This window comes from Parasteatoda tepidariorum, chromosome 8, assembly GCF_043381705.1.
Source record: "Parasteatoda tepidariorum isolate YZ-2023 chromosome 8, CAS_Ptep_4.0, whole genome shotgun sequence".
Lineage (NCBI taxonomy): Eukaryota > Metazoa > Arthropoda > Arachnida > Araneae > Theridiidae > Parasteatoda > Parasteatoda tepidariorum.
Genome location: NC_092211.1, coordinates 64,902,868 through 64,924,047, shown reverse-complemented (window position 1 = coordinate 64,924,047; position 21,180 = coordinate 64,902,868). Strand labels below are relative to the sequence as shown.

The 21,180-nt window shown below is 26.7% G+C and overlaps 1 protein-coding gene across 2 annotated transcripts in view; it reads right to left on the bottom strand.

Annotated features, from left to right (window-relative positions):
* Positions 1-21,180, bottom strand: part of LOC107436715 (DNA-binding protein RFX2) — a 33,199-nt gene that overhangs the window by 11,199 nt on the left and 820 nt on the right. Inside the window, exons 2-14 of one of the 2 annotated variants that reach the window (XM_043043661.2) lie at positions 18,395-18,452; positions 15,993-16,130; positions 13,271-13,493; positions 12,387-12,498; positions 12,189-12,294; positions 11,654-11,773; positions 9,085-9,267; positions 8,823-9,004; positions 7,438-7,554; positions 5,855-6,119; positions 5,674-5,768; positions 3,460-3,605; positions 2,534-2,631 (exon numbers count right to left, since the gene is read on the bottom strand). In XM_043043661.2, coding sequence (XP_042899595.1) covers positions 2,534-2,631; positions 3,460-3,605; positions 5,674-5,768; positions 5,855-6,119; positions 7,438-7,554; positions 8,823-9,004; positions 9,085-9,267; positions 11,654-11,773; positions 12,189-12,294; positions 12,387-12,498; positions 13,271-13,493; positions 15,993-16,130; positions 18,395-18,430 — 1,821 coding nt within the window. In that variant the 5' untranslated portion in view covers positions 18,431-18,452. The remainder of the gene's footprint in view (positions 1-2,533; positions 2,632-3,459; positions 3,606-5,673; positions 5,769-5,854; positions 6,120-7,437; positions 7,555-8,822; positions 9,005-9,084; positions 9,268-11,653; positions 11,774-12,188; positions 12,295-12,386; positions 12,499-13,270; positions 13,494-15,992; positions 16,131-18,394; positions 18,453-21,180) is intronic. The other variant, XM_043043657.2, reaches the window with a different exon arrangement.

Here is a 21,180-nt window from a genome sequence, read left to right as displayed (position 1 = left end):
CTTTGGCAGAAACTGAGCTGAATGTCGCAAAATGGCGCAGTTATGCCGTTTTGTCTCAGTTTGTCGCAAATGGCGCAGGCGTAGCATCCCTGTATTTCCATTTTAGGTTTCATTCATTTCATAGATTCATTTTGTTAGGTCATCTTGGATAGTTTAAGAAGTGTTAAATAATTATTTAGATTCATTTTATTAAGTGGTCTTAGGTCATATCGTAAAATACCGATAAAACTCCCAGACTCGAGAAATCGCCCATCTGTAGCTTCTAACAAACACTGATTGCCAACCAGTATCAAAAAAGCACCACATTCCCTACAACACAATATAAAAATTCCTATTTTAAGAATTTCTTTCTAAAAAAATAGTTTTTCTGATGATTAGGGTAGAGGATTAATGTTATACCATAAATCACCAATGAGTGGGGGGGGAACGGAAGAAGATTAATCACTAACAGTAACTGAATTGAAGATTGTAAACAAAAGTGCAAGTGTTTGTAAAGTCTGGTGGGAAGAGAGGGGGAAGCAATCCTCTGCACACGTGGTCAACATTTTCTCTCTGCTGAATGTAAGTTAAGGTTGCGTTGAATGGAATGTACATTTGAAGGCATGAACGGGGGAAATTTTAAGGTGGGATGGGAGAATTGAATGTGAAAGATTGAGTAAAAGAGATAAACGGATATGATTTAATCCAAATAACATATATGGAGTAAAAGGGAATTATAGTTTCTGAGAATTGTTCTAAAGGGACAAGAAAAATCTGAATACTGGGTGGAGACTAAATATTTTGCGTGTTCGTGGAGATAAGAGTCAGTTGTTATTGAGAAATACAACAAATCGTTATTGAGATTTTCCTAAAATAAGTTCTTACACCAAAAAATTAAAGTTCTTTCAAAAAATCGAAAGTCATTCGATGGCATACATAAACTTCCTGCATTTGTGATTTTATAAGAATCGACTGGATGCATCTGAAACGAAACATCCGGACGAGAAATTAAAAAATCTGGACACAGATATAGTTTAAATTCCAGAAGGGTGCATAAGCTTTCTGCAGGCGACAGATATTTTGTGGATGGAACCCTTTAAAAATGCATTAGGCAGAGAATGGCCATTCTTCATAAGGATTTTTTTAAAAAAAAAAAGACCTTTGCTAGAAATTTAAAAAGGCCAACTCGGCAAGAAGTGATTGGTTTTGTGTCTGCCGCTTGGGAGGACGTCTCTGAAATGACAATCTTAAGCTCATTTAAGTGCGGAGGTATTTCCAACGCATTCGATGGAAGCAAGATGGGCTTTTTCACCCCAGATTACGGAAGTTAATATCAGATCTATAGACAATGATATTGATGACGAACTGAGTGAAGTGTTCATCAACCTTGTTTGGATGATATATTTTGTATAAATTTTTTTTATTCATATTTAATTATGCCCAATCAAATATAATTGATTTTTTTTAAACAATGCTTTGCATTTTCTACAGTACTGTTTATTCACCACCCTCTACATCACGTCGATTTTTGACAAAATTAGGGGCACTTTATTGGTATTTTACGGTTTAAATAGAGTTGAATAGTTAGTTTTACGTTCAGGATTTATTTAGAACAATTTTGTATTTTTATAGTAATAAAAACTTAGTTACGAAATAATTATCTAGATTTATTTTAAATTATACATACCTATTTCATAGGACTAAGTAAAATTACAGTTAATTATTAAAATTGAATTATTGAGATAATTAATATCAATTTCAATGTTCATTATCTCTAGAAACTACATTCTCATTGATATTTGAGAGTGTCAAGCTAAGAATGAAATTTCAGATAAATAAAACTGATTTTTAAAAGAACCTGATGTTAAAATATCAAATACTTTCATTACGTATTGGTTTTATAGGACTAAGTAAAATTCCAGTTAATAGTTAAAATGGAATTATTGAGCTTATTAATATTAGAGTCAATGTTGATTAACTCTAAAGATAGGAACTAAATTTTTAATGATATTTGAGTGATATCACCCATTACTGGTCAGAAGTTTTTAAAAAAAATCAGGAAAATAATTGGTATAATAATTGGTTTACTTGAAAACCCATAACAGGGAAACTTTTTATTTATTTATTTTTTAAAAAAAGTTTTGTTACTAGCTATATTTTAATATGTATAAATTGTCAAAGAATACTTTTATATTATTTCAGAAGATTCTATTATGAAAGTCACGTAAAATGCAATCAGAAACAAAATTTAAATTTTAACAATGGAATTTGCTTGATGCCGATAATTTAGTCTTTTATAGAGAAATAAAAAGTTTAATATACTGAGAATGATTTATAAAAATGAAATGATTTATTTCAAATGTTACATTAAATGATTTTCATAATATAAATTCTCTTTTGCTTATATATTTTTTCCTTCTTTTGAATGAATATTTTAAAAAGATTGAAGGAATTGCATTTATTTTACATTTTTAGTTATATAATAAGGATTTGAATTTCATCCATTGTTACCTTTAATGACCTATATATTGAATTATCAAAAAGTATGCCTTACCTTAACTTTAATCGCTTCTTCAGGGCATCCATTCATTGCTGCAATCAGCCATGCTTCTAAACACTTGGCAAAATTTCTAATAGCTTGTGTCAAAGAACCTATGAAGAAGAAATTAATTATAAATAAATAACATTTTTATAATTTATGAATGAAAATTCTTATTGCATGCAAACCAAAGCCTAAAATAAACTGAGTGATGAGTTAGAAAATTAAAAAGGTTAAAAGCATATAGTTTATGTCAACAAACAAACAGTTCCATATTATGTTTTAATTATATTTGTGCAGGTTCAATAATAAAGAATTTATTTGAAAAATGAGTATTACTCATGATGCTATGCTTTTTTTTTAGTACAATAAAAAACAAAGCATGTTTGAAGAACAGGAGAAAGTATTGATAACTGTTATAAAAGACAACTAATGAATCAACTAACTTTGAAGAAATGCGTAAGAGACCATGCCATCATATATGCATAGCTGTCAATATGGATAGAAAAAATACAGCAGATTTCATGAAATATAAATTTCAAGATAACTGTTTCATAATATACTAAATTATGATATGACATGTAACAACTAAAGATATGATTTAATGCAAGAAATAACCATAGTAAAAGATATGTAATTAATTTTAAGAAAAATAGTTTTCAACTTACGTCAGTAAGAGTAACCAAAATGAAATTTGAAAGGGGTAAAAACTAAGAATTACCCTCATAATATCATTATCAAGTCGTACAGAAAAGGTAATCGTAACAAAACTTATCCTTGATTACATAACTCTGGAAGTTTGGAGGAATGGGATTAACGAGGGCTATCAAATTATGTAACGGCACAATTTTATACATTCAAAACTATATGGTACTTAAGTACTTTTAAATACATGTTGACAAAATTTAATATATTTACTGTATACAAGAATTATAACTTACTGGGTATTGGGCGCAAGACATCTGGAATAAGTACATCGACTAGATTTTGATAAAACTGGTAATCAGACTTTCGCATAAACAGGAGAACAGGTTCAAATTTGCACAGCTGAAAAAATTTACTTTTGCCAAGTAGCTTTTCTTGATCCCTGCAAATAAACAAATAATTAAATAAAAAACACTGCTAGTTACAAAATATAGGAAGCAATTGTGCAACTTATTTACTTCAATTAGACATGAATTTAATAAAGAATAATAATCCGTCAATGTAAAAACTTATTATGATAAGCACTTAACATTGTTTTTGCTTAAACTATTTTAGTATCATTATTCTTGTAACGAGAGGGAAGAAGGAAAAAAAATTATAATTGCTTGTGATCTTACCCAATGATAATTTCAAAGGAAAAAAAGTGTGAATTTACACCTCTTTGAAATAAAAATGTCCAACTGGGTAAAAATCAGCAATTTCGACGAAATTTTTGAATCTTTTTTGTATCTTTATCTGAACTTTAGATAATTAACTTTCCAAAGGTCTTTAAACATTCCTTTTATTTTAACTCTTCTTCTTCTCATTGGCACGACAGCCCAGGATGGGCCTTGGCCTTCTCAACAAGCCTATGCCAAGACATTCTTCCCTTAGCCAAGGTTCTCCAGTTAACTATCTTTAAAATTTGTAGGTCCTTTTCAAGGCAGTCTAAAATCTTAGGTTTGGTCTTCCTCTTTTTCTTGTACCTGTTGGCCTGGCACCAATACTTTTTTGGTTGTCCTGCTATCCTCCATTCTTATAATGTGGCCTGCCCATTTAATCCTTTGAATTTTGATAAATTTAATGACATCAGGTTCTTTATATGCTTTGTAAAGTTTTTCTAAACCAGGTACCGTTTTTACTTATTCCACCAAAAATGCTTTGCAGTATTTCTCTCACAAAACTAGCTATCATATTTTCATCTCCACGGGTCATTGTCCAGGTCTCACATGCGTTTAACTCTAGAATTACTTTTTTAACAGCAGAAGCTTTTAACAGTTTCCAGAAAAATTTTATTAAGCAAACACTAAATATCTCATAATAGAAATCAAAGTATAGAATTTTAGTGTTCTCCCTAAGCATTTTTAGAAGGGTATAATTATATACACACTGTTTAAATAATTATTAATAATTAATGTAAATTATTTGTGTTTATAGGCTTAATTATGATTATTATTACAAATATTTACTTTGTTAGGAATATTCTCAACTCTCTTTTTTTAAGGGGGGGGGAGTATATTAATGATGTGATTTAAAAATTATTTTTCAAAAAAAAACTTTTTTTAAAAAATGCACATTTTATCATAATTTTCAGTTCAAATTCTAGAAAAAAACTTTTAAGTTGTTTATCAATCATTGGTTTCAGTTTACTGTTTTTCTTTTTTTGAAAAAAATGTATGCTTAGAGATTGTCTTTAAGCATGCCTTTAATTATTTTTTTTTAAACTACACATTTTTCTCTTGTTTTGATAATGTATAGTAATTACTTTTTGAAATATATACATAAAATATTTTAAGAAGGTTATTTAAAATATACTGAGGATCAAATTCAGTTATTACATAATATTGCACAATTTGATAACTTTTTTGGTGTTAAGTGATGCCCTTTCAAAATTAAAAGTGCCATTTTCAGTGAGGAACGCCCTGCCCTTTTTTATTCCTAAAGAGAACTTTTTATACTAGTGTTAAAATAACCAGTGTTAAACAACCAGTAAAAAATAACAAATACCAAAAGTAAATATTCTCAAGGTTTTTGTGGTAATTTAATGATAATTTAGAAATATTCCGCTGGTGGTGCTGAAACTTGTTGCGCGTCGTCAGACGCCTGAATGCTGTATTCATTCAACATCTCACGTTTCTTGTGTTTGCGCTGTCTATGTTTATAATAAAATCTATTCCAAAGAAACTGGTTCAAGGTAAGCCTATTTATTTCAAACATATTTAAAATTAGTTGATTATTAAAATATGAGATTAGTAAAGTAATATTTTACAGTTCTAAACATCATTGTCAAGAAACCTTAGAGTAGAATTTTTATTATCTCTAAATAAAAACACAGTAAATTCGTTGCTCTAGCTTAGATGCAACCTACAAAAGGCAGAATAATCAAACTTGAATTTAGTACTATAAAGAAACATATTGGGCGTCAATCTGTTAAACTGAATTAAAAAAAATTTAAAAAAGGTCACTCTTACCTTCGGTTTATACCACTGTTGTAGTTCCGCCAGAAAGACTGCCAAAGTGATTCCACTAATGCAAACTGTAGATTCACAACAGCATCCAAGAAATTCTATACAAAAAAAAAAGAAAATGTTAAATAATAAAAAAAAAGAAAATGTCAGTTTAGATATAAAATAACACTTAATCGAGTATTACTTCACAGTGTTCCCTATAGAGTAGCTTGAATGTCTCTATATTTTCAAGAGTGATACCATCTGGTAAGGAGTAATTGAGAGTATCAATCTCAATAAAGTTAGGAATAGCTGTAGAAGCATCACCGAGGTACTGTTGATGTTGGTGTTGAGGAACAGGAATGGGTTGAGTCGGTGGGTTATCAGTTTGACTCGCAACCCCATTGGAGTTAGATGCATTACTTTCGTCGTTGCTTTCGCTCTTAGCAGGTAAGTTTGACTTGAAACGACTGCAAGAAACACAATAAGAATCACTTTTCTTAAAATATAGAAAAGAAAGAAAACTTAGTTGTTGCTCTAAGGGACGAGTAAGTAAAGTATTTCACAAGTTCTCAGCATACACGAACCAAAACAATGATGTCACGAGTTGTTTTGTTCATTTTCCTAATCTATTTCCCTGTAAAAAAAACTAGGCAGTTTACCACAATGTGGGTAGACAGGCATCTCTCTGAGGTATACATAAAACAAGTATGAACCGAAATTTCTCAATTGTACAAATTGCTAGAAAAAAAAAACTAATCACCATATCTTCCCTAAAAACTTTATTGAATACGATGTGTTACAGATCCACAGGTATCGATTATTATATAGTGATTTGACAGGTCCAAATCCTATTGCAGTGGTCTTACAACAAAGAACTATTAATTTAGAATCCTGTTTTTATGCAATTAAAATAAGAAAAACTTTATTTCATTTGATAGGTGATTTTAATAAAGTTATTCAAGTATCAATAACATATATTGATGTTTTTCCAACTACTGGAATTATATGCTCACAATTTCAAGAAATCAATTAGAATCTTAACAGGGTTTGGACAACCTTGTAATGGATTATTATTTGCAAATGAAAAATACATAATTAAAACATTTGCAAAATTTCTAAACTTTATTACTTCATTTTTTTTCTTTCATACATTAATAATCTCAATTTAAATAATAATAAACACTACTAAATATTAACTTTAAATATAATAATAAACACAGGAATCTATAGATTTTAAAGTAAAATAATAATAAATAAATATAAAAAATATTAAATTGAGAAAACATCTTAATAACACCAATGAAATAATTCAAATCAAACTTTTTATTTATTTTTTAAATATTATATAGCCAAAGAAAATTTTTATATCTTTCATTTTTTTTTTTTTTTTTTAAACTTTAGCTCAGGGAAAGAGGTGAGAAACTATTTTTAATAATTCAAAGTTAATTCAGTTTTCAACAATAAAAAATTAATTACTTTAATAAAACTTAAACAGATTTAAAAATGTGCTTTTGAGAAAAACTTGGGAAATAACTTGAAGCTAGATGAATTCAAACATTAAGAGTGTTAGTTTCACTTTAAAATTCAGAAATATATTTAATGAAACCATAATTTTAGACAACACATTGAAACTTTTGAATTTTGGTGCCCATAATGGTATAGCAATAGTTTTATATATTTAAAATTTTAATTTGTAATATCAATGACACTTTTTTAATACCAACAAATTTTAATATCTTCTTTAGTGTGGGAAATATTTGCCAGAAAAATATATGGATCACCTACCTTTTGATTTGGCTCAGACTCTGTGTAGATCTTATCGCTGAGTTGTCATCAGAAATCTGGTTTAGAGGAGAATTTGGTTTAACTCTAATACCATAATAATGGTACTTTGAATTCCCTCTAAAAATGTTTTAAAATAATATTAGTAAAAGCAATTGTGAAAACAAACTTAAGACACAATAGAAAATTTTAAAATAACTACATTCATCACATTAATACGAAATTGGTAAGACCATCATAATTATTTCTTTTTAACTGGATTTCATTTTATCTAATGCATCATGAAAACAATTTATAACTTACTAACAATATATATATATATTACAATAATGTATGTAAATTTTACAATTATGTATCAAACAAGTGAAAATAAGCTAGCACATTTTAGCTAAATTGTTGATTTAATTAAAAATAACAAATTAAAAATATAATATTAACAATTTATGAATTTTATTTTGAGCTGAAAAAAACTAATTGAATTCTGTTTCTTCTTTTGATTTTCAAATTTATTTCCGAAAACTTTTCTTTCTTTTAAACATTTATGGCACAAGATGAGCTTTCTTGTGAATAAGAAAGATTTCTAAATGATACAACAGCATCAGCCATCAAAACAGTTGGCTGAAAAATTTCTTAGTTTTGATCCTCCTCATCTGAAGATTCATTTTTTTCTAAAATGTTTGCAACTGTCTTCCTTAGAAATAGCATCTGAAATAAGAAGATTTTCATAGACATTTACATAATTGTGAAAATCATTTTCATTCAGAAGTCCTCGTTTTTCAGATTCATGAAGCATGTCAAATGAAGACTCTGAATTTATAATGTCTGAAACAGTTAGTGATTATGTCTGCAGAGACATTTTTCCATGATTTTCTAAGGAAAATCCCAGCCTCCAAGAGGTTGATCAAAAATTCAATTTCACTATCATAACAGCTAATTATTTCGCAATTTCCTTTCCATAATTTATTTTCAAGCACACTATTATCCCCTTGGCATAAGATTGTATCTTTGTTATGGTGTTTGGTGGTAAAAAATATGCATTTTATCCAGAGATATTGCAGTGCACACTATAACCATCCAGCAACAAACACATGCTTATTATCTGTGCATACATCTATGATTTTAGTTTTCTTTCACGTTAAGCGATAATCAGCCGAAAAATTTCATTTTAAATGTGAAAAATGCAATACCAATTGATTATTGAATCAAGGGAGCAAACATGTGTTTCATGCAAAGCAAAGTTTCACAATAAGCGACATTGCGTTAATGAGATTCAACTAAATTTAATGAAAACTATAAAATAGAATGGAATTGAGTAAATAGTTATCCTTTAGTTATTATCTTTACAATATCAAATAATAAATACTAGAATAAAATAATCATAGACTTACCTAGTTCCTAACCTTCTAGTTCGAAGTCCTAAAAATACTGAGCGAATCAGTTTTCCAAATGATGCCGCGTTCACAGGATCCAACTTGTGTTCAGTACAGTGCTTTATATAGTGATTATATAATGTGCTTCGGGGTAAACTAACACCTTCGGCCGTTTCGTAATTATCTATCAGCCACTGAACCTGTAAAAACAGAATCGAGCACAGTCAGGTAATTGTAGTAAGTTTGTTTATGATGATGAATTTAATATGAACATACTTACATGTATAATGTCCATGTCTCGAACATTTTGATGCTGAGAATGGTGACTTGGTTGAGACTGAGTTTGACTTTGTTGATTTGCTAACTGCAACTGTGAAGTATCATGGGGGCTCTGTAGGGTTTGAATGACGCATCCATCATTTGTGAAAGGAGCAATAATTTCAGCCACTTTTCTTGGATCATCCTTTTATAATAAAGGTATGTAAATAAAATACAAAGCAAGTATTACAATGAATAAAAAATTATATCAAAATAGCTGAAAATAGAAACTTTAAATATAATGAAGTTTTAATAAATTGTACTTTTATACATACTTTTTAAATAATTGGAAGGAAAAAAAACAGAAAAAGTACATGCAGTCCTTGTGGAAAGAAAATGTTTGATAAAAATACTGATGGTGTTAAATTCAAATTTATTCAAACTTCAAAATTTATAAGTACTCAACAGATAGCAAAGTAAAACAACGTTTCGATAAAAAATTTTAGATGCAAAATTTTATTTTAAAACTATGTTAATGTGAATCTCGATGTGTAGTTTTTAAATTGTGTAAATATGAATTCCTATGTGAGATTTTTAAACCACATGAACATGAATTGTAATGTGTAATTCAATATCCTTCAAAACAAATACAATGATAAAAAAAAATTATCAGAAAATTTTAATTTTGGTATACAACGTATGTAAATTAGTTAACTCATAATTCATTTCATTTATTTAAAAAAAAATTACATCGGCAACAAAAAAAAGAAAAAAAATTATTTTGTGCATAACAGAATTTAATGACATACTGCATTTAAATTACAACTAGCATCTCAAATATACACATTCTTTTATTGATAATTTTTATGTTTCCATCTTAACTTTAAAAAAAAAAAAAAGAATATACTTAACTGGCCCACTTCACAATGGATTAAATAATAATTGCTTATTCATAGTTATACAACTTTAAGCAAAATAATTAAAACATCAATACATAAAAAACATTAAGTTTTAACATAAATTAATAAATAAAGCTGAGACTGACACGTTAACAACCTTGTTGTATATGACTGATAATATATTTGAAAGACATTAGAAATGGGACCACTTAATTCCATCTATCAATGTCTATCAATGTGCATATTTTTTTTTTATAGTTAACTACACCTACTTTTTTGTTACAAATGCAGTTAACTACAACTACCATTACTTTTTTTTAAAAATATAGTGACTACGAACTACTTTGGAATTGTAATTACTTCACTACTTTAAGGAGATAAATTTTGCCAGGGAATTAAATTTATACCCATGTTTAAAATGGTTTGAAATAATAAGTTGGCTCAGTATAAGGGAATAATTAAAAAATATTTATACATGTTTAGAGGAGTCAGTTATTCCGAAACATTTTTTTAAAAATTTGTTTATTTAACTTGAACTTTTTATGTCTTTCGACAATGAATATTTAATTCAAGAGATGAGAAAATATCAAATACTTGCAATTCAATTGTTTAATGCTTTTTTATTTCCTCTGAGAAGTTAAGTAATAAAAAAATTCAGTTCCCTTTCTTTGAAACAGGGTTGGAGTTTTTGCCGGCGAAAAGGTTTTTTTGCCAGGACAGTGGCAAAAACCTGGCAAAAACCAAATTATCTAAATTGCTGTTTAAATATTATTACAAAATACTTGAAACAAATTTAAATCAATCATAAGGAATAATAATTTTGATACATTACATGAAAAAATTATTTTTAACATATTAATAATTAATATAAAGGTAATAATTTTTAAAAGATAGAAAGTTTTTGATCTCCTTTCATTTTAGAATCCTTGAATAAATGCTTTTTTACAAATAAATAAATATTATTATTTGAATAATATTATCATTTATTATAAAAATTATTATTTGTAAAATAATTAACTACACATGTTGATAGATATTTTATGTTTTAAATTATAGTTATATTAATTTAAAATAAGTTCATTTCACTGGAAAAAAGAGAATAATCACAAATTTTCCAATCAATAATGTTTTAAACTACTAAAATGATATATTATTACATTATCATTTAATTATGGAATAATAATTTTGTTAATTTTTTTGTAATTATTTATATTTATAGTATATATTTCAATTTTAGGAATAATTTTGTATCAAAAATGTGTTTTTGTCCTCTCATCTTGGAAAATATAGGTTTTTGCCACTTTTTGCCACTTTGCTTGGCAAAAACCTGTTTTTGCCAGGACGGTTTTTACCGGTATTTACCATGGTTTTTTCCACCTGCGGCAAAATCTTGCCAACCCTGCTTTGAAATAACAATGTTTCACGAGTGTGCATTCGCATGTGAAAATGTGACCAAAGTGTTTAATTATCTGTCGTAATGGTAGGTTCAAATACTAGTTATATGTGATTTTAAATACAGGATTTCTATTAACTCTCAGCGACGGGATAATTTTTCAGTTTTTTCGGTACTCTACTGGGATTTCAGTACTCTACTTTACGATCAGTCCACTGCGGGACGTGACATTATTAGGATATTTTTTATCTAATTTATACTCAACTGAGTACCTTTATTTTGGTAAGATTTATACTTACAGACACCGGAGATATCCTGTTAGTCAATGTAACAGCAGCTGAGACAGGTGCCAAGTTATGGTGTCCATCAGCTTCAATAACTTGTCCTTGAACTTTATAGTTACCACTTTCATCCACGAGCTAATAACATAAAATTTTATATTCAGGTTTAACTTGTTATTTATTTCATTTAAATTTATTTATATTTACTAAATAATTACCCAGTTTGCCATATTGACATTACATATTGAATACACTGCATTAATTTGAAGGGAAAAAAAAGAAAATCATAATTTACAGCATTTTTTTCAGGGAAGAATCAAATTTCGTGGTAGCTCTTTTTCAAACATTACATGCAAATGAAAGAATGTACAAAAAACCTTTAAAAGTCATTCCAATCAATTGATCACAAACCTATTTACTAATTTAATAAAGTTACAAATTTAAACAATGGGGATGGCTAATGTAAAAGCTTCGTAAAGAGTCAACAAGTATAGCAGAGCCACTGATTCGACATGAACACCAACAAAAATAAGATTTAAAAACTTCTACATACCTGGGAATAGGTAACAGGTGTTCCATTTCCACCAGTATAATAACCTGCAGTCGCTGGTGTGTACATGGCGGATGCATCAGTCACGCTATACACTGAGTATCCAGCCCTGAAATAACAATTAAATTGAATTCATAAAAAAATCTAAATAAAAATTTTGAATAATTTTTTAAAAGAAATATGTATATTCATAAAACATACATTTGGCCATTGCTTCCAGCATAAATATTAGGTTCAGTAGTATCCACATACTGTACGTATGTGGGATGAACGGCTTGAGTTTGCAGGCCTTCTTGTTGATCGTGCTCAGACACTAAAAATACACAGGAATAAAAAATATCAATTAGAACATCTGATGCTGCTTTAGTTAAAAATACAATAGAAACTCCATTATCCAAACCTACTTATTCGCATACCTCTACTAACCAGTTAACCAAAATCAAATTTTTATTTTCTTCTTTTACATGTTTAGTGCTTTTTTCTCATTTCAATAATATGCTGCCATATTTCAATATTTTTAAAAATAAAATAAACATTTTAAAAAAAACTACTACATGACAGGATAAATAAGTCAGCTTTAAGTGAGTAAAAAATAAATGTTTAGTTAAGTTGTTGACAGATTTAGAACAGAAAGTTACCCTTTCAGTTATTTTATCTATACTTTCCTTACTTTTAGTGTAGTTAGGCTAAACCATCATTGCTGTTAAAGAGAAGCATATTATCTGTGTAAGAAAAAGATTATATTGTTGCGAAAAATCACCTATAGATTCATAATTAGTTTATATATAAAAAAAAAGGAATACTGCTTTCTGTGAAATAATGCAAGTGAATTCCAAAATAAAAATATATTAACTTTGATATAAATAAATTTATTAAATGCCCATATTAAAATTTGATACCAAATAGGTATACATTGATTTTCAGAGTTAGTTGGGAAAAAATATAATCAGAATATTTTTACCTAAACAGGATCGGTCCAAATTACTTTGGATAATCAAGGTTCTAGTGTATATGCCATTAAAAAATAACAGAAATAATAGAATAAGCTAAATCATGTTATTTGGAGATTTCTCCTAAACAAATACCTGCTACAGTTATAAACTGAGTTCCACCAGCAGCTTGAGTAGCCTGCACAGCAGCTTCAGCTGCTTCTTGTTGTGAAGTAATTGGAGGCGAATGTGTGGGCACAGCTGAGATGCTTGAAGAAACTGCAACACCTTGAATGGGATGTTGCTTTTGAGACGTTTGACTTCCTTGAGAAACTGAACCACCCAATGATGAGCTAGATACGGTCTGTGTATGTGTTGCCTAAAGGGGAAAATATTATATTGAACTATGACTTAAAAAGCAACCACTGATACTTCTCTTAATGGCAATGTAAAAAATCAACAAGTTAAAAATCAGATTTATTTAACAAAGAAATAAAGTATTTTGATATTATAGTATAGCCAAAGTTATTTGAAATTGTCAAATGTTCACAAAATTTTAGAGATTGAAACTATTCATATATTCTCCCTGTTGTCAAGAAATACAAAATTTTAAATACATAAAGCTTTTATCAAACCAATACTTATTTAAGACTCAGAGACCTAAACTTTAACAAAAGCTGAAGAAAATAAAATAGCTTTTTTTCAAGTGGAAAGTTCCAGCAGTTGAGATATTTAGAATGAACACAGATTCCACAATAAAAATTTTCTTCTTCATAAACCATAATAAACAGAAAAAGATCCAGATTGAGATAAAACTGTGAAGATACAACTTTCTTGCTATCCGAGAAAGGAGCTGATGTACAAGTACAAAAATAGAAACTGGTGGAAGTCAGATGAAGGTATTGGTCCATCCTGCTTTGATGTTCTTAAAATTACGAGTGACTACCATTAAGGCTAAATTTAAGACACATCTTTGAAAGAATAAGGATTCTGTAAAAGAAAAGATTTGGGGTCCCTTTACAATACCTATTCCTTTCAAAGTTACTTGGTTAACTTCATTTAAAAACAGGACATGATGTCTACCTAACTCAAGAAACACCTGCACAGATTTGATTTACCAGATTTTTTAATTAGGCTTTGATATTAAAACATAAGCAGAGACAATTGGGACTTTTGTTTTGAACTTAGCATAGAAAAATAGTGCACATTTTTAATTTTATATACACCTTAATCACTACACATTTGTAAATAAATACTTGTCATACAGTAAATTTTACAGATTTATATTTTTAACTATAAAATTACTTAAATTCAAATTAACTATAAAATTACTTAATTACAAAAATTCCACTTAATAAATATGAACTGTTATTTAAGAAAAGACAATTAGGTATTTATAAGCTATTATATATGCTATTTATAAGAAGAAATTACAATGATCAGGAATTACCCCAGTGATCAATAATTACCCCATCTGTAGGGGGCAACATTTGATATAGTTTCCTATAATCAATTATAATGTTTACAGTTCATGTGAAACAATTAAACAAAAGCTTACACTACTTTTATATCAAAGAAAAAGAAAGTAACTCAAAATATTTATTATTAAGAGAATGAGGGGGATCTTTGCAGAAATATGCACATTTTGAAACCCATCTTTGAAATGGAAAATACAGAAAGCAGTTTAAAAGATACTTATTTTGTTAGATTAAACAAAAAATTATTAATAAGTAAATGTAGTTATACTTTAGTAAAGTGTACAAGCATTCTTGTCCATGTCTCAAATTTAAAAAATTATAATTTTTTAAAAATAAAACTTAGGTTATCATTATTTACCCCAGAAAGAGAGTGATCGTGAATTACCTCGGGTCACCCTATATACAGGATATAAACAGGAAATAAATGTTGGAAAATCCTAAGACATGTCAAAAGACATGAGTAAAAGATATGTCCCAAGGCATGTCTAAGACATCAAAAAGACATGTGTAGATCCATAAAGGAAAAACATATATAATATAAATGATACATAGAAAAAAAATTATCGCATACTTTATAAATAAACATAAAATACACTAATTCAGTTAAGCAGTCAAATTAATTTCCTTTAAAATCCATAACATATTTTTTAAAAACAAACAACTCATCAATTACTATTACAGCTTACTTTTAAAGTAATAATTTTAAAAAAAAAAATTTGTATATAATTTTTTTTTAAAAAAGAAAAAAATTTTAAATCAGTCAATGTAAATTTTAGAAAATCCTATTCAAACATCAATAGAAAATTCTTAAACAAAATATTGAGCTTACATTTAAATTAAAATAGATCTGAAACTTCATCTACCGTTACTTTAGCTTAATATTATGAAAAAATTATTTTAATATCTAAACAAATATAACAAGTTTATATTTTTATATATTAAAATGTAATAAAATACATATTGAAATAAAAATACAACTGTAATGTTAAACTTTAAAATAATGTAATAAAGAATAAATTATATAAATATTTTTATTTCTTTAAATAATCAAAATTAAATAGATAAATAGGAAAAAAATTAGATAAATTAAGTATCACACATGAGAAAAGAATAAATAAATTATTCTACTAGTATGTTCAAACAAAACTTATTAAATGAATGATAAATTAGATTTTAATAAAATATGTATATGAACATAAATGAGTGAAATTAGAAATATAACTTTATTGTAAAACTATAAAAAAAATTAGATAATTTGTTTCAACAAAAACACTTAAAAGAGAATAAAAGAAAAATGAAATGCCCTGCATGATGAAAGAAAAAATACCTCAATGTCAACACAAATCAAATGAAAATATTAAGTGAATTAATTTCTCAAGAAATAAACTTATTACTATTACCTGATTAGATTGACTGTGACTAATACTGGTTTGTGGAGATTGTTGTTGCTGTTGTGGGACAGGAGAATTTTGTTGCACTCCACTCAGTGCCTGCATGTCTGGAATGAAACTCTGTGTTGTCATGGTAACCACATAACCCTGCAATAAGCAAAACAAGGAAATGTTTCATCAAGGAGAAGTAATAAAATTGCTACTTTTCAATCTATAATAAAAGCACATTAGATATACATATTTCCATGAAAAATAATTTTCAGAAAATTGAAGAATTATTTTAAATGGTTTAACTAAAGAACAAAAAATAATTTTTCACTGATTCTTTTTATATTTACTTTAACACTTTTTCTGCTAAAAAAAATATTACATGAAAAAACTTTTTTTCGCACTAGTTTAACCATTGATTTTAAATATATTTACACTGTATTTAAAAAATTAAAATTCCATTAATAAAAGTAATACTTTTAAAATTTATATTTCTAAAAAATATAATATATACAAATATTTAAAATATTATTAAAAAATATGATTTAATAGTTTAATTTTTTTAGAAAAACTACTTAAATAAAAAATAAAGCAAATTTTAAAATTTTTTTTTTTTTTGAAAACAAAAAAAATAGTACAACAAATATTTATTGAATATAAAACTTTACACACGTAAAATATGTTTACAAGATCTCATTTTTATTTTAAATTGTAGGATTGGATTTTCCTATTTTAAATTATTTTATATTTATTAATATTTAAATATTTATCTTCATTTTATTGAAAGATTTTCAATATAAAAAATAGTACAATAAATATTCATTGAATGTAAAACTTTCCTCTGCATGTGTCCAGGAAATCCTTATTTTTAAAAAAAACAGCTTTTAAGAGGTACCGTGTCTTTTGAGAACATGTTAAAAAATATTCAGCAATAACTATCTTCATTTCTCTAAATTAACTCATAAAGATTTTTCTAATCACACAAAGCTAATAATTAATTAAATAATTGCTATCCAAAGAATTTCTTTTATTTTATTTTGACTTAAAATCAAATTGTCTGGCAATAAGAATTATTAAATAAATAAACACAAATTAAGGAACTCTAGGACCCAGATGCACAAGTCTAATTACAGAACCAGTAGCACAGCAATGGGTCTTGCAAACAAAAATATACCAACCTTAAAATAAATATTAGTGATGTTTTTACTTTTCTTTTTTAAATTTTATGCAAAGCTCTGTAATTTCTGAGGATTTAGAATGCTTCAAACCAGGGTTTCCGCTACGGTAGCTTTTTTCGCAAAATGCGAAAAGACCCCTCAAAAATGCTAAAATTCAACAAAGCATTTTCGCATTTTTGCTAAAGGATTTTACTAAATTCTAAGTATAANTCACACAAAGCTAATAATTAATTAAATAATTGCTATCCAAAGAATTTCTTTTATTTTATTTTGACTTAAAATCAAATTGTCTGGCAATAAGAATTATTAAATAAATAAACACAAATTAAGAAACTCTAGGACCTAGATGCACAAGTCTAATTACAGAACCAGTAGCACAGCAATGTGGGTCTTGCAAACAAAAATATACCAACCTTAAAATAAATATTATTGATGTTTTTATTTATCTTTTTTAAATTTTATGTAAAGCTCTGTAATTTCTGAGGATTTAGAATGCTTCAAACTATTTACTTAAAACTTTATTTAGTTTACCCAATGTTTGGCTAATTTTACTAAAATATTTTCTATGCCAAATATATATTCCATAGTATTAATAAAAAAAAAAATAATTGGAATTCAAAATATTTTTAATTTTACTGTTTTCAATTAACTAATAAAGTTTAAATTTTTAAATACCATTTAGCATTTGGCATTCTTGTATTACAAAACTTGAAAATCTGGAATATTTCAATAAAAATATTTTACCTCTCACTACTCTGCAAATAAATTTTAAAATTTTTTCATTGTATTGCAGATCATAAGAGAAAATTCAGCAACTTGGTGTATCAATATTTAAGTTCTAGAACAATCGAATAATCCAGCATTTTGAAATGCTACAAGTTAATTTGAAAAGCAGTATTTTTCACTAATTGCAGTGAGCCCACATACTTAAACATAGACTAATTAGAAAATGTATCATTCACTCCTTGATTAGCCTGATTTGTTTCAGGCAGTTTGCAATAAGTTCAGGAGAGTGAAGACTTATTATTAAAAATCTTGTTTCAGGTTGATTGTAATAAGTCAAAGCAAATTTACTTTGAGTATTCCTTCACACATTTCCTAATTAGCATGAACAATATTAAAAATTTCAACAAAAATTTTTTTAATAAATATAAGCCTTTCTTTCCCAATTGTTCAAAAGCACACTGTTAAGTAGAAGTACAAATTTACAGACTAACATTCGAAATTTAATATATGTATTATTACTTGAGTGCGATTTTCCCCATAATCTATACATTCCATCAGACGCAACAACTTTAAGTACCTGAAAACAATAAATATTGCATTTAGAAGTAGAAGGCGGTATTTAGATATGAACAAAATTAACAGCTAAAAATAAAATTTTAATTTTTTGATCTAAAATGGTTCCTTATTTCACACCTAAAAGTTTTTTGATATAAGGAAAAATTTCTGAACAATTTATTATTGATTTCATCAAAATATCCAGGCATGAATAAATTTTAGCAACGTTTATAATATTATAATTACATTATAAATGATTATAAAATGTTTTATGAATTTAATACAAATACATATGAATATAAAGTTTTTTATTTAATAAAAAGTTAATAACAAAATTAGTAATTAGAATTATTTATTCAAATCACATGAAAATAAATTATACTATTACTGAATAAATTTGTATAAGATATGATTGATTTACTAAAACAGTTGTGTCCGATCATTATACTTTTTTTTATTATCATAAAAAGAAAAGAAAAATTTATTTCCTAAATTCTAGGATTTTCAGGAAACTTGGAATTCCAGGTTTAATATGCTTCAGAGAAAGTGGTTAACTTATTTATTATTGATTTCTAACAGTGCATTATAAAGAATAATCTAACCTAACAAGAACAATTAAAAACAGTTGGATCTTTCACAGCATCTTTAATTAAGGCTTAAACTATCACTCCTATTTATTAAAAACTTTATTTTTGAGAAATGACCTTAGATTCATATTGACAGGCTTTAAAAATTAGCTCAATAATTGTACCTTATTTTAGTCAAGTGTCAGCATAAAATAAAATTTATTAGCTTATGATTACAAATCAAACCAACTAACAGACAAACAGTAAAAAAGTGAATATTATAATTTTTTTAAAGACAGTTTTAAAAATGTATTGTTTTATTAAGATATTTAATTAAAGATTAATCTACTGAGTTACTATGCTTTCTCCCTTCTTCAAATACTAAAAAAAATTTTGATAGTTCAAAAAATTGAAACATTTTATAATCTTTCATGAAATTTATAAAAATACCTTTTAATGTATATACTCAACAAATTCCACTGACGCAGTCAAGAGTCAGGAAAATAAATTTATATTTCAAATTAAATAATTATACATTCCCATGAAAGTAATACTAAAATATAATTATATAATCGGTTTAATTGGAATTTAAAATAACTTACCATACTAAAAAGCAAACCTTGTTTTTATTAAACAAAACAGTTTATTTTTTAACATATTTAGTACATAAAATTACAAATGAATTTAATACTTTATCTCATAATTAACTTTTTTTATAATTAATTTCATCACAAATATTCTAAAATGCTTAAATAGTTGCTTAATATTTTACGACTTTATAAATAGGACCTTAATACTAAAAGTTCAAAAATTGTAATTAAGTATGGTATGATATAATTGCTATGCTACCTACCATACAAGATATATACTGTAACTAAATAATTATTTCTGATATAAACTTTTTTAAGAGAAAGTTGACAACAAGTATTACAAAATATCTAAGAGAAAAGATGCTTTGATTTCTTTTTTCCGACAAGAAAGAATTATAAGCAATACAATGATAAAACAAATTCTATTATTAAGAAATAATGTGTTGTAAGATTCAAAAACAATTAAATTTTCTTTCTTTTTCGAAGTGCAAAGAAACAAATTTGAATTGCTTAGTTTAGCTTACAGAGAGTCACAGGGTGCAAAATCACAAAACACTGTGATGCTAATGTAATATTTTGATGTTTCCATAACTCTATACTTCAATAACAATTAAAATAAATCTATAATAAAATAGTTGAACATAAAATATCGAATCGCAAAATTTTATAATTGATTGTTTTAATACACTATCTCAAACTTTCCAGGAGTTCACATATAAAATTAATAATTGAAACTGAAAGCATAAATTTCCTAAATCAGCAGAAGGTGCATCAGTGACTTGAACTGTAAGAGATGGCCTAAAAATTGCATAACTCGAGTTAGTTAATATGCTTGAAAAGTCTTTCAGTTAATTAAAAAAAAAAAATTAAAGTTTAATTCACTTAATCTAAATAGAAGAAGTCAGAGAGGATCGCCACAGAACCATTTCAAAAAAGGCACCTTATATTTATGTCAAAGGATCACAGATCAAGCACAAATTATATTATTTTTCAACATCCATAAACATAAATAAAATTTGTATGGATACTATACTAAATTAAAAACAACAAATAATGCGATTAAAATTATTAAATAATAAAAGCAAAGTTATCTGAAAACTTTATTAATAGCAAACAAATTGGTAAAAATAATGACCAATACAAAAACTAGCATTACCATAAAATAAGAAATAATAATAATTTAGTTGAAATGTCATGTACTAAAACTATTTCTTTTCTTAGAAATTATGAAAATATATAACTAACGAAAACAAAATCCTGATAAAGAAAGAATAAAGGAATAGGAAAAACAAAAGCTAAAACTACAATTACTTAAAGTCAGGTAAACAAACAATAACTACACCTATAATAATTGAAGTATCAAATTCATCATAATAAAACATACATAACGGTAACAATTCAAATAATAAATAAAACTTACAAAAGTTTCATACAGAAATGTCATTATACAATGAAACATTACTACTTAATCATGGGAAGACCGACAACTTTAAAACTCTACGAAACATACTTCAACTCAATTTAGTATCAAAAAGATTATGAGAAATAAACGAAGGATTACTTCCATTGAAAATAAACTAACTTTCGTTATAAA